The 13262-nt window shown below is 36.5% G+C and overlaps 1 protein-coding gene across 4 annotated transcripts in view; it reads right to left on the bottom strand.

Moving 5' to 3' along the window:
- The window catches only part of XPO4 (exportin 4), a 117332-nt gene that overhangs the window by 11990 nt on the left and 92080 nt on the right, over positions 1–13262 (bottom strand). For all 4 annotated transcript variants that reach the window (XM_032403375.1, XM_032403371.1, XM_032403373.1 and 1 more), the window contains 5 exons: positions 8658–8817; positions 7999–8168; positions 6979–7153; positions 3925–4218; positions 2473–2653 (listed from right to left, as the gene is read on the bottom strand). In XM_032403375.1, the coding sequence (XP_032259266.1) occupies positions 2473–2653; positions 3925–4218; positions 6979–7153; positions 7999–8168; positions 8658–8817 (980 nt within the window). The remainder of the gene's footprint in view (positions 1–2472; positions 2654–3924; positions 4219–6978; positions 7154–7998; positions 8169–8657; positions 8818–13262) is intronic.

Here is a 13262-nt window from a genome sequence, read left to right as displayed (position 1 = left end):
CATTTATCCTGGACTCTAGATTATGTCAAAGAATGGGTGATTTTTTTATCGCTGAACTTAAAAAATTTTCTATTAAGAGCAAATTACTTGTATAACAGACAAAAAGATAAAATCAGGTTAAAAAAAAAAAAGATTTCTATTTGAAAATGATTTTTTCAGCTTAATTGTGAACTTCTTCCCCAGGAGTCTCCTTTCCAGCTGGAAGAATCCCACGTTCTGAAGCCGGGCACTGGTGAACCTGGATTGCATCCCGCAGGAAACCTAAGCCTGCTCTGGAGCCCTGGGAAACTGGTCCTGGAGCTCCCACCCCACTCATAGGGCTTGCTCCTAAAAGATAGGGCTCTCAGGACTGTACAGAACGTCCTGCCTTGTGCTTGGTGGGACTTGGCTCTCCAGCCACAAGCTCTCCTAAGGATTCAAGAATATAGAGCAGAGGCCCATTCCACTTATGCTTTTAATCTCCCCCTCTACTATATTAATTGTATTTCATAATATTTAAAGCATTTTCTATTTTATCTCAATTACCGTTATTTTAAAAATAATCACTTAAAGTATCACCTTCCTTTCTGCCATCTATTTTATCAGCTAATGCTGTTTCTTTTAATCTTTTTGCCTTTTTATTATGAAAACCTGCCATTCATCTATACAATGTGTTCTTAGAATGGCAGACTGCACCACAAACCTGATGACTGGGATGCCTTTTCCCTCTCCACAACCTTTAACAGCCTTCCCTATCCCTTTTAGTACAAGCTTTTAACTTTGAATCAGACTCTTCAGAGTACAGGGTTCTTGACCTGGGTCTTTTCAGCCCTAGAAAGTCTACAGCTGAGTTTCTAAGGGTTCACAACTCAACTATTAACCTTGCGTAAAACTCTTGAGGCTGGTGTAACATATACTTTTTAAGGGAAAGGCTCAATAACTACTTCAGATTTTAAAGGCACACGTGCTCTAGAAAAGGTTAAGAACTCCTGATGGAGAAGCATCAACCTGAACAAATCAGAAAACATGGGAATGACACTTGGTGAGAGGCTGGGCCTAGAAACAGATGGGCAGCTGAGGCTTTGGTATAGAAAGAATTCACTGAGGGGAAGTGCAGGACGGTGCTTCTCTCCTAGGTACCCCTCATTAACTGCGAAGGAGAGTAAACTGTCCGGACAGTAAAACTGTGCTTAGGGTAGGGGCAGACATTGCAAAACACTGTTGTTCAGTGGATAAGGAAAATAAATCAATAAAGGAAACAGAGAAAGAAGAATCTCAAGTACTGGGGAAAAAGTGGAATGTCATAGCACCCAATTCAGAAAGAGAATCTTACAAGGATGTCAGAAGTGTCCACTACTATGAATGTCTGCACAACGTATGAAAGGAAGCTTTAGATAGGATTCATTTTTCTCTTAGAAAACAAGATCCCTTGGGTTTTAAGGTATGGTTGGCAGTGGGTTAAGAGGCAAGTGAAGGAAAACTATGCAAATAAATGATGTTTCGATTACTAATAAAGTTCTTGCCTGTAATATCAACTTTCTTTTACCTACTGGTTGCCAGGAACAATGCTAGGCACCCTGATACTTTGTAGCTAATCTTTAAGACATTTCAAATGGCATTTATTATGTACCCACTTTAACAGTTAGAATAAACGAAGAAAGGCCAACTGACTTCCCCAAGGTCAGGCTGTCTGTGAGCCCCTAGGTTAGGCCTTCCAAGTTGGCCTGTCAGCTCCAGAATTCAGTGTTACCCATCCCAACAAGGGTTCCCAACCAAGCTGCAATCTGGAAAGTGCTACAGTTTTCAGGGATAGCTATCTCCGAGAACACAGGGGAGTGATTCAGTCAATAAAGTGTAACTCAGGAGCACCTGGGTGGCTCAGTTGGTTAAGCGGCTGCCTTCGGCTCAGGTCATGATCCCAGGGTCCTGGGATGGAGCCCTACATCAGGCTCCTTGCTCAGTGGGAGTCTTCTTCTCCCTCTGCCCCTCTTCACCTCTGCTCATGTTCACTCACACACACACTCTCTTTCTCTCAAATAAATAAAATCTAAAAAAGTAAATAAATAAAGTGTAACTCAGAAAAGACTGGTCCTGGCATCCCATTTAGATGCTGGGATGTGAATCCCAGTCCTGCAACTTACTAGCTATTGATCTGTGGGCAAATGACACGACTTTCTCTGTGCCTGTTTTCTCATCTATAAAATGAGTATAACAATGATACCTATCTCTTGCCATTGTGATATGAACAGTGCTTGGCATTTATAAGAACCTAATAAATGGAAGGTATTATTACTATTATTCTTAGAAGAGCCAAGCAGGAAGGGATGTTGGTCCTACCTTCACTTCAAATAGACTGACTTTCATGATTTTATAAACTGAACTTCATAAAATTTCACTTAAAAACATTCCTTTGCTTAAAAAACAAAAAAACATTCCTTTGCTTTAAAAAAAGACAATAAAAACAAAGTTTAAAACCATCACACTACATCTTACCTGTATCACTGAAATCTATGAATTCTTTTGATAGAAGGTTAGTAAGAAGTTCCATAATGAGAAGCAGGTCTTGGTATTGCTCTTCCTCTGCTGTAACATCTATTCTTTGCCGCCCTAAGTTATTCTTAGAATATACTTGCAGCAAAGTAAGGCAAGCTTCATATAGGTTCATAGCTTTGGACTGTAAGAGAATGGGCGATAAATTACACTACTAAGTAGAACTTATTTGGGAAAAAAATATAAACCCTAAAAGAATCTATAATCTAAAAAATTTACTCTGAATCCCAATAGTAGCTCAAATACTTGTTTTAAACTATTGTAAAACATTAAGAAAAATGAAAAAGCATGTATTAAAATGGCAGTTATATTTTAAAAATTAGCAGTTTCCTAACAAAATTTGACATCCATTTTTTTGTTCATTTGATAATACATACTAGAGAGATAATAAGATTTTGGCAACAGAACTGTTTTACTTCTGCTGTTTCAACTTCTTGTATAACATTTATTATTTTAAGATTTAATATTGTTTAACTTGCAAAAGCACAGAGTACCAAACAGTAGTTTTTGTTTTTTTTAAAGATTTTATTTATTTGACAGAGAGAGACACAGTGAGAGAGGGAACACAAGCAGGGGGAGTGGGAGAGGGAGAAGCAGGCTTCCTGCGGAGCAGGGAGCCCAATGTGGGGCTCAATCCCAGGACTCTGGGATCATGACCTGAGCCGAAGGCAGACACTTAACAACCGAGCCACCCAGGCACCCCCCAAACAGTGGTCTTAAACATCAAAATAAATGGCAATGACCTGCCCTCTCAGTCATGCATCTGTGACCACATCTGTAATATTTATAAAATAAAATCTTACTTTTGAGCAAGTGCCTTTGATCTAACTAAAAAGTTTACAAATCAGTAACCCATATGAAATGGTTTAAAACAAGATTTATGCTAATCTGCAGGCAATTACAAATATATTCCTTTAAGGCACTTTTAAAACAGCTTTCTAAATAATTTCTAAAAATTAATGCACCTCTGCTTACTGATCGTAAAAGAATTGAAGTGTCTAAATATCCATTTGATTATAAAGCAAAGATACAAATTGCCATTTAAAATTTTAAGCCTAACCTTAGACTTTCAACAGACAGAAACTGATTAAATTTTTCCACCATTTGTCTTATCAAACATTCCTCATTTGGATGAGTTTGATTGAATAACATTATATCAAAAAAAAAAATTACTGATTACTAACAGTATTAGGGCAAGAATTTATATTCCTTCAATAAGCCTTCCTCTGAACTCTGAGTTCTTCTGCAAAGTTCTGAAGTCTTTTTGAAAACTCTTTTGGAGGCACAAAAATATTATTTCAGATAGTATTCATTAAATTTAAAATAAAGTATCTGTTATTTTGTTATACTTTAAGGAGTTCTAATCCTAAAGGGATAAAATTAGAAAGTGCTTACCTCTCCAAGATAGCATATCTGTTTATGTGCAACTTCAACAAAAACTTCTATTATGAGATTGACAGTCTCTGGGGTATTTTTGTAAACTTCCATCAATCCAATGCAATTGGTAAGGAAGTCCATCAAAAAATTAAAAAGAATTGCTACATTGTCAATCTGGGTAGCCTCAGCAATGCCACACAGGGCCTCCAGTGTGGCGGTGATTTCCTGCTTGACTTCCTCTTGCTGACACATCTGCTGAAAGTTTTCTTGATTTATCACTCTTAAGAATCGCTGCTGAAGTGGCTGAAGAACCTATCAAAGTAAAGCATAATTTTCTAAAAGTTTAATTCACATGCTTCATTTATTTCAACTTTATTTCCTCAACTTGGGTAAATATTCACTTTCTAAAGCATTACAAACTGTTGGAGGCAAAAAAAGCACTGAAAACAAAGAATATCTGAACCACATGTTACATTCCCCATTTTAAGGATTTTATTTATTTTAGAGAGGGAGAGAGCATGTGTGCATGTGCAAGCGGGGGGGGGGGGGGGAGAGGGAGGGAGGGATTCTTAAACACAGAGCCCAACAAGGGGTTTCATCTTACAACCCTGCGATTATGACCTGAGCCAAAATCAAGGGTTGGACGCTCAACTGAGCCACTCAGGCACCCCTACATTCTCCATTTTGAGGGTCATCATAACTTCTGGCCTACATAAAGAAAAATACACAGTACACTAGTCATTAGGGAAATGGATATCAAAACCACAATATGACATCACTTCATGCCTTTTAGAATGGCCATCATCAAAAGGACAAGAGATAAATGCTGGCAAGGATGTGGAGAAAAGGGGATCCCAGTGCACTATTCGTGGGGATTGTAAACTGGTGCAGCCCACAATGGAAAATAGTATGGAGGACTGTCAAAAAATTAAAAACAGAATTACCATATAACCCAGTAATTTCACTTCTGGGAATATATCCAAAGGAAATAAAAACAGTAACTTGAGAAGACATCTGAACCCCCACGTTCACTGTAGCATTATTTACAATGGCCAAGACATGGAAACAACCTGAGTGTCCACCAATGGACAAATGGATAAAGAAGTTGTGGTACATATGCAACGGAATATTTAGCCATAAAAAATGAGGAAATCCTACCATTTGCAACCACATGGATAAACCTTAAGGGTATATCTTAAGTAACTCGGACAAAGAAAGACAAGTACCATATGATCTTACTTACAATGAGGAATTTTAATAAAATAATAAAATAACAAAAAATCCCAACTCTCAGAAAAAGATTAGTAAAAAAAAAAAAATTGTTCTGTAAAAAAGAAAAATATTTGTAGTTACTAGAGGTGGGGAGTGGGGGGGTGGGGAAAGGGGAATTGGAGGAAGGTAGTTGAAAGGTACAGACTTCCAGTGATAAGATAAATAAGTACTAGGAGTGTAATGTACATGATGACTATAGTTAATATATACTATTATGCTGTATGATATATAGGAAAATTGTTAAAAGAGTAGATCCTCAGAGTTCTCATCACAAGAAAAAAAAATTTCTTTTTGTTTTTTCTTTTTGTTGTATCTATACGAGATGATGGATATTGACTAAACTTCTTGTGGTAATCATTTCACAACATATGTAAGTCAAACCACTTCCTGAAGTAATTTAGGTTCCAAAAACCACGAATCACAGAACATGACTTAGTCAATGCCATTCACAGAATTCTGTCACTATCATCATCTCTCTCCAATTCATTAACTGTTCCCACCCCCAAAGATGAAATTTAAGTCTCCAAAGGGCCAGAGAATAAATGTGGACTTTGCAGAACGTGTCATCTCTGGCCCAACTACCCAATTACAATTGCACTGTAGTACAGAAGCAGCCAGACATAAAAATGTAAACAACTGAACATGACTGTGTTTCAATAAAACTTTATTTACAAAGAGACAGCAGGCCAGATTTGGTCTGTGGGCTCCAATTTGCCAACCTCTGTTCTCCAGGGTCAAGCCCAACATATAGCTCTTGCCTGTTTTTCTCTTTTCCCACTCCTCTTGGCAGAGAACATAACTTCAGATAATCAGTCCTGCCCTGAGTGAAAATGCATATTCATGAAGATATCTTAATTCTATTTAAAGCTGTACATATGATAATACAATTATTTAAATTCTGGTCTGAAGTCACAGATGACTACCTAATTCTGTTACCATGTCCCTTCTCAGACATTAAGAGCACTCTAGTCACAGGGACTACAGGTCACCCACCTACATACACTGGTAACTCTTGGTTCCTGATTTAAAGCTAATTTACATAAGGCAATGTGTCCACAGTGGTTATTGGCTGAATTATGTCCCCCTCAAATTGATACGGTTAAGTCCAAACCACATGTACCTCAGAACGTGGCCTTATTGAGAAACAGGGTTGTTGCAGATATAATTAAATTAAGAAGAGGTTATTAGAGTGGGCCTCTGATTCAGTACGACTGTTATCTTTACAGACAGACATGCACACATGGAGAATGTCACATGAAGATGAAGACAGAGATTACGATGATGCTTCTACAACATAAGGAATGCCAAAGACTGCTAGCAAACCACCAGAAATTTGGGGAGAGGCCTGGAACATCTTCTCCCTCACAGCCTTCAAAAGGAACCAACCCTACCAACACCTTGATCTTGGGACTTCTGGTCTGTAGACCTCCAAGAGAATAAATTTCTATTTTTACATCACTAAATTTGTAATATTTTGTTGCAGCAGTCCTAGCAAACTATAAAAATATAGTGGTTAATTTGCATCTCCGTATTCAAGACTGATTCTTTAGGCTCTCATTTGAGTTGTGGGCAAAAATGTGCCCAAACCACAGAACACTTGATAATATTCAAAAGTCATCACGTATGCAAATATGGATAAATTGTAAGATATCTGTAAAATAATAAGCTTCAACCTATTCATTACAAGGGAAAAGTATCAGAAAAGGTATGACTGACATGTTTATGTCTCCACAGAGTATTTTACAGCAACACACAGGGTAAGATATAAGAGGGTGCAATCAAAATAAAAGGAACTGTTACCTCTGTCCAATACTGCTGTTTGGTTTCTGTGTCCATATGTGCAAAACCTCCCAAAACAAGAGCCTTCATCAATGTCCTCTGCACAGGACTTGACAAGAAATTCAGAGGTGGGCTTCGGCTTGCAAACTGCTTAGCTAAGTTCCACCAGTTTTCACACTGAATTACTAAGTTTGCCCTACAGGCAGAAATAAAACATAAGATGTATTACTTACATGGTATGTATACTAAGCAAACAATAATGGAAGGTAACTGAATTTAATTAGTTTTTAAAGTACAGTATAGTAAACTTGGTATAGACTTTGGAGTCACACAATTTTGTGCTCAAATTCCATCAGTCGTTTGACAACGTAAAATCTATTTACTCTCTCTTATTTAGTTTTCAGATCTGTAAAATAGGAGTAACAACAGTAATAACAGACCTAACTCTCATGGTTGAGACTGATATTATGATTAAATAAAATACTATACATGAAATGCTTGGGACAGTACCTAGTAAATTAAAAGAACTCAATATGTAAGAGTCAGCCAATGCCAAGAGTAGTAAAAACCACATTCCTATGTAGTAAGAAAAATGAGAAACATTTCCAGAGTTGTAGAAAACACTAAAGCTCTTAACTTGCAAAATTACTAAATTATCAAGTTTTTCTCATCTTTAAAGTGGAATAGGATACCTCAAAAAATTAAGTGAGATTATTCTGTATTAAAGTCTTTTTAAAACTATAAATTACTGAATTAAATGTGTTTCTCATAAGATTCTTTAATGCCAAATCCTTGAATAGTCAACACAATCCTCAATTTTAACATGGGAAAACTCTATTTGCATTAATGCAATAATATGGGATTTTTTTTTTTTTTAAGTACACTGCTCCAAAATGCAAGGTCTATCTGGACCTTAGGACCATGTAACTGTTTGCCACTTGAAAGACTACACACACACACACACACACACACACACACACACACACAGTCTGCCTCCTACACACACACACACTCTCTCTCTCTCTCCTATAATCAGTTTACCTTTCTCTTCTTTCCACCAAAGTGACAAGGAGCTGCACAGTGTCATTTGCAAGGTCCTGCTCACTACTCCACACTGAGAGGTTACTGATGACTTTTTGTAAGAGGTAGCCAATAATCCACTGAGAACCTTCTGTATCTGCTCCAAATGCTGTACTGAATGGCAGACTTATCTTAAGAGAGAAAACAAAGTTTTTAAAGTCAGAAAGATAGATCACTTCAAAAGAAATCCACAGAAAAATCAAACTGAAATTAGCATCTAAATTTGAAGTACTACTTACTTCACATCAATTTTATAAATGTATTCATTTCTGTTAAGTCGAAAAAAGACATCCTCAATCCACTTAATCTTCCAATGTGATTTTCCAGTCAACTTTATTTTCATATTAACATACCAACATGATATTTACACCAAATACAAAGAAAATAAATTAATCCATTCCCAATAGTAATCTGTAAATTAATATGGTTAAAATAAGCTGAATCAAATGATGTGCTCTAAGAAAGTTATTAAAATCGCACACCATTCATACAGTTCTCTTCAATGTGGAAGATGTTCAGCTCTTAGTTATATTTTGATGAGAAAATCACCAAGAAAAATGTTCTCATTTCCATAACTGTCATCATCATAAATCCAAACGAAGTCAGTTTTACATTCTGACCTGATCATATAGTTTCTCATCCACCAGGAGATAAGTCTTTGCCCAACGTTTTAGAAACCAAACAATATCTTTGCCCATTTGAGGGCTTAGTAGATGAGTGAGATCTGCTCTTATTGCTCGAGATTCAACTTCTGAAACTCTCAGAACGGCAGATAACAGCCTGTAGGTATAAAAAAGAAGTCATTTATTCTTTTATTTACTGACTGTCTAATCTTATTTTTTTCTTAAAAGTCCTTTTTCTGTTTCTCAACTCTCTGAATTTAGGCCAGGCTATACTTGAAATTTTCAATAGGGTTGTACACAAATGCCCCATTTTATTGCTGACCTTTCAGGAAGCAGGAAACAAGACAAAGCAAAGAGTCACGGATAGAGACAACCTTCTGTGGAAGTTGTACCGAATGTGCAAGTCTCAGCATTACCATCTAAAGATGTTTTTCACATTCAAAATTGAGAAATACAATTAAAAGTTCAGAGTAAATGCTACATTCTTCAGCACTTTATCACTACTCAAAACTCCCATGGCTTAGCATGTTTTTATACATTTGTCATTTTATGGTAGAGGATCTGGAAATTGACTTATCTAGAATGCTTTGAATACTGAATCTTGTCTCTAAATCTGATAGTCCTATATACTTCCTAACAAACTCGATTCTTAATGGTATTTTAAAATAAAAATCTTGCTAAAAAAATTATCTCCGTGATGATATGCTCTAAGAAAGTGTCCTCTCCTACACTACATAATTCATATGGCTATGTGGTTTTAATAACAGAGCATGATATGCAGTTAAGTTGAAAAGTCTTTGTTCTGGGGGTGGGAGTAGGAGAGAACATAATCAGAAGTGGTATATATTTTACTTGACTTTAGCTAAAAGGCAAAGAAGGAAAGGGTGTAATTGAGAGAATCCATCTTAACATCATTTTATGGATATCCGTGCCAAAACAGGGATTTTAATCACCTGAAGTTTGGCTTTTGCTACTTTTCCTTACTGCTCTCAAGATGACTGAAATTATCTCCTTGTAATGAAATCTTACATTTCACTTCGTTATCCAACTGGATGTCTCGGAAGTTCTAGCTACTGTTTATCACTCTGTCCTTTTGAAATAATTTCTTCCCTTGCACCAAACCGGTTGTTTTTAAGTTTCTACCCCCAGAACATCTTTTTTCCCTATATATTACACACTCCCTATATCACAAGTGCTCAAATTTTCAAAAATTATTTTAGGGTGGATGTGAACAAAAATACCCCATGACTTCACAATACATTTAAGTTGATGTATCAGATTTTTCCCATAAGAATAGTTTTAAATGATATAACTTGCAGCCTAGCAGAATCTGAATTAAATAATTACAGTAATTTTCTAAATTCATACACAGGGATTTAGTTATCAGTGTTCTGATACCCACCATCATCCATTTGAAAAATAAACAAGTTTTTCTTTAACAGTTGGAAACTTTACATTGTTTTTCTCCTTAAATTTTTATTTCAACGTCATTTCCCCACAGATTATCTTAATATAATACATTTTTATGCTCATTTACTGATCACACCATATAATTCTCTGAAACAAGTATGTCTAGTTATTGAAATATAATTTAAAAATATTCCCAGTGATCATAAGACTGTTTTAAAACATCTTTTGGATTATCTACCATTGCAATACTTATTAGTACACAATTGAGCGAAGTACACCACAAATTTAAATAAATTATTAAACATAAAAACAAAATTTTATGCATTTGTGAATGAAATTAATGTAGCAGGATTTTGTTTTTCCAAATGAGTTCATGTATCTGTGAAAAAATGTTACTTATTGCTAGAATGAGACAGAGTTGAGCATAATTTGATTTGATTCCTTCTTCACTTAAATAGAAACACTGAGAAAACCTAATCACATAAATGGAAGGCGTTTTTAAAATAAAAGGGTTCCTTAATTATTTGAACTTCTTCCAAGTTATATGCCAAAAATCACAGAGATCTACTATCAAAAATTATTTTTAATCATCTGTTAACTGACAACTTGATTTCTTCAACGTCATTTAATGCAAAGGGCTGAAAACCTCCTGACTTGTAAAATTACTGGTTATCTATTACTCAGTCATTCACTCCCAACACCATACTATTTGGAACCATCCCTTTATTTGGCACTTTGCACGTTTTTACACGCCTGCCTCTCCATTATGGTAAGATTCAGAATGAGTAAGAGCTCTTGCCTTTCTTTTGTAAAGTGGGAGCAAGGTAAAGAAGAGTAGCACAGGCAGTTTATAGGCAGGTAAAACTGAGGCTCCCCTGAGCCTTCCCCTATCCTCATGGCCGCACCCTAGCAGTCAGCAAAATCCCATGGGGCTACTTCTGAAAGAACCATCTGCCTCTTTCCACCCTCACTACTACTAATGAAAATGCTTCCTAACCTGCCTTGTCATCCTTTAAATCCATCTGCCACAGTATAATCCTACTACTATGGTTTGATCAGTTCACCTCCTTACTTCCAATCTTTTTCGCCCAATACGCAGCACCATCCCTACTTCTCCATCTCCGCAAAGACCTCTCCCCTCCACACTTACAAGCGAGCAACACCAAACTGCCTCTTGCTTTAAGCCACGCTCTCACTTCCAGGCCTCTGCCTAGGCTATTGTCACTGCCTGGAATACCCTTTGCCTTCTGCAAACTCCTATTCAACCCTCAACTATCAGGTTAAATGCCATCTTTCCCAAAAGCACCCCTTGATCCTTCCCCTGCTAGGTGCTCCTCTATCACTCTTAGCAGACTTCTATTGTATTCTCATATCCTGGCACACAGGGGAGTGGAAGAAACAACTGATGAAGATAACACATTTTTTTCATTAAAGTGTAGTGGACACACAATGTTACACTCAAAATATTCTTTAATTGTTGATAGTTCCAATTTCTAATCCTATTTTACTTTCTTAAGTATGCTATCTGAACATACTTTATATTTCAGATAGCACTCACACTTTCTCATACTTTACAAATTGATCTTGGATTACCTTTGCATTTCATAAACCAAAAGTCAGCAAAATTAGTCCAAGAGAGCTCTCTTTAACTTCTCACAACATCTACTGTTATCACTCTGATCTGGACCACTATCACCTTTCCCTTGGATTACTTCAATAAGCTTCTTCACTGGTCTCCCTGCTTCCATTTCTGTCACTCATAGTTTACTCTCAAGGTAGCAGAGTAACCTTTTTAACGTGTAAGTTACTCTTCTGTTCAAAACCCTGTAACAGCACCCCACTTCATTCAGAGCAAAGGCTAAAGACCTTATCTGAGTCCCCTCTATTTTCCCTTCTATCTCCATCTTCTGACAAAATTCCACCTCACTCTGCTCAACCCACAATGGCAGTTCCCACTGTTGCCTGAATATGCTACGCATGACACAGGACCTTTGTGTTAGCTGTTCACTCTGCCTGGAATGCTCCTCCTCAGGCCTTCACGGCCTTGTCCTTACCAACCTCAAGTCTTTGCTCACGAGTCACCTTCTAAATAAAGTCTATACTTGATCACATTTAAAATCACACAAATCTCTGAAATCTGCACTCCTGATTCCCCCTACCTGCTCAGTTTCTTATCCCACAGCAGTTATGGTCTTCTAACATACTATATGATTTATTTATTATCTTTCCCCTATAAGGAGTTTTAAAAGGGGAATCATTTTTACTTTGTTCACTGATGTATCCCAAATGCCCAGAACAGTACCTGGTATATATTTGGTACACAATAATTATTTGTCAAAGGATAAATTCTTCAAGAAATGTGAACTTTTTTTAGTCAAACTAGGAATGTTTCTCTCATACAGCCTTTCAAATTTAATATCACGTTAATTCTTTGGACCAAAAAAAAAAAAAAGAAGGCAATTTTTGTTTTCCAACCTTCACCTCAACCCTCCATAGTCTGTGCTCTCAGATACAAAAATGTTTTGCTCCCACACTGATACCTGAGACTGGCAAAAATTGAAAAAGCACTGAAAGTACAAGGAAAGCATTCCTGATGGTACTGCCCAGGCAAGAAATGTGACACAGAATATAATATGACAGCACCCTGAAATGAACTGCCTTTGAAATTGACATTCACCATGAATCAAACCAAAGCAAAAGCAATGATTTCCACAAGCACCTAATCTAATGCCTATAGTAATCCCCAAAAGAACAAAACTTTTTCAATAGAGCATTGATATTTTATTTCAAACAAGAGAATAAAACAATAAAGGAAATAAATTCTCAAACATTTCCTTGATATTAACTTAATAGTTCATTTTTCAAAAAAAATATTTTCTACTGCACAGGTGTAAATGATATCCATATATTTTTACATTAAAATTAAAAAGATGAGAGGATAGCACCCTGCTTGAGTTACTGATTTTGCAAATGGCAAAAACCAATGTTATTTCAATACTGATATCTCTGCCTGAAACCTAAATTTAAAGATACTGATATTTAAAATGCTGTTTTCAAATCCTCTTTCAGGAGGATATTTGTCTGGGTGTATCCCTCCTTAATTTCATCATTAAGAATGAATGAAAACTTTGCCACTACTACTAGGAAGATCAAAGTGAATTCTCATCTGAGGCACACTATTGTCTCCTAACT

The sequence above is a fragment of the Phoca vitulina genome, unplaced genomic scaffold (assembly GCF_004348235.1).
Source record: "Phoca vitulina isolate PV1807 unplaced genomic scaffold, GSC_HSeal_1.0 scaffold5, whole genome shotgun sequence".
Taxonomy (NCBI): domain Eukaryota; kingdom Metazoa; phylum Chordata; class Mammalia; order Carnivora; family Phocidae; genus Phoca; species Phoca vitulina.
Note: the sequence above shows the minus strand (reverse complement) of the source record. Positions and strands in the feature narration are given on the sequence as shown.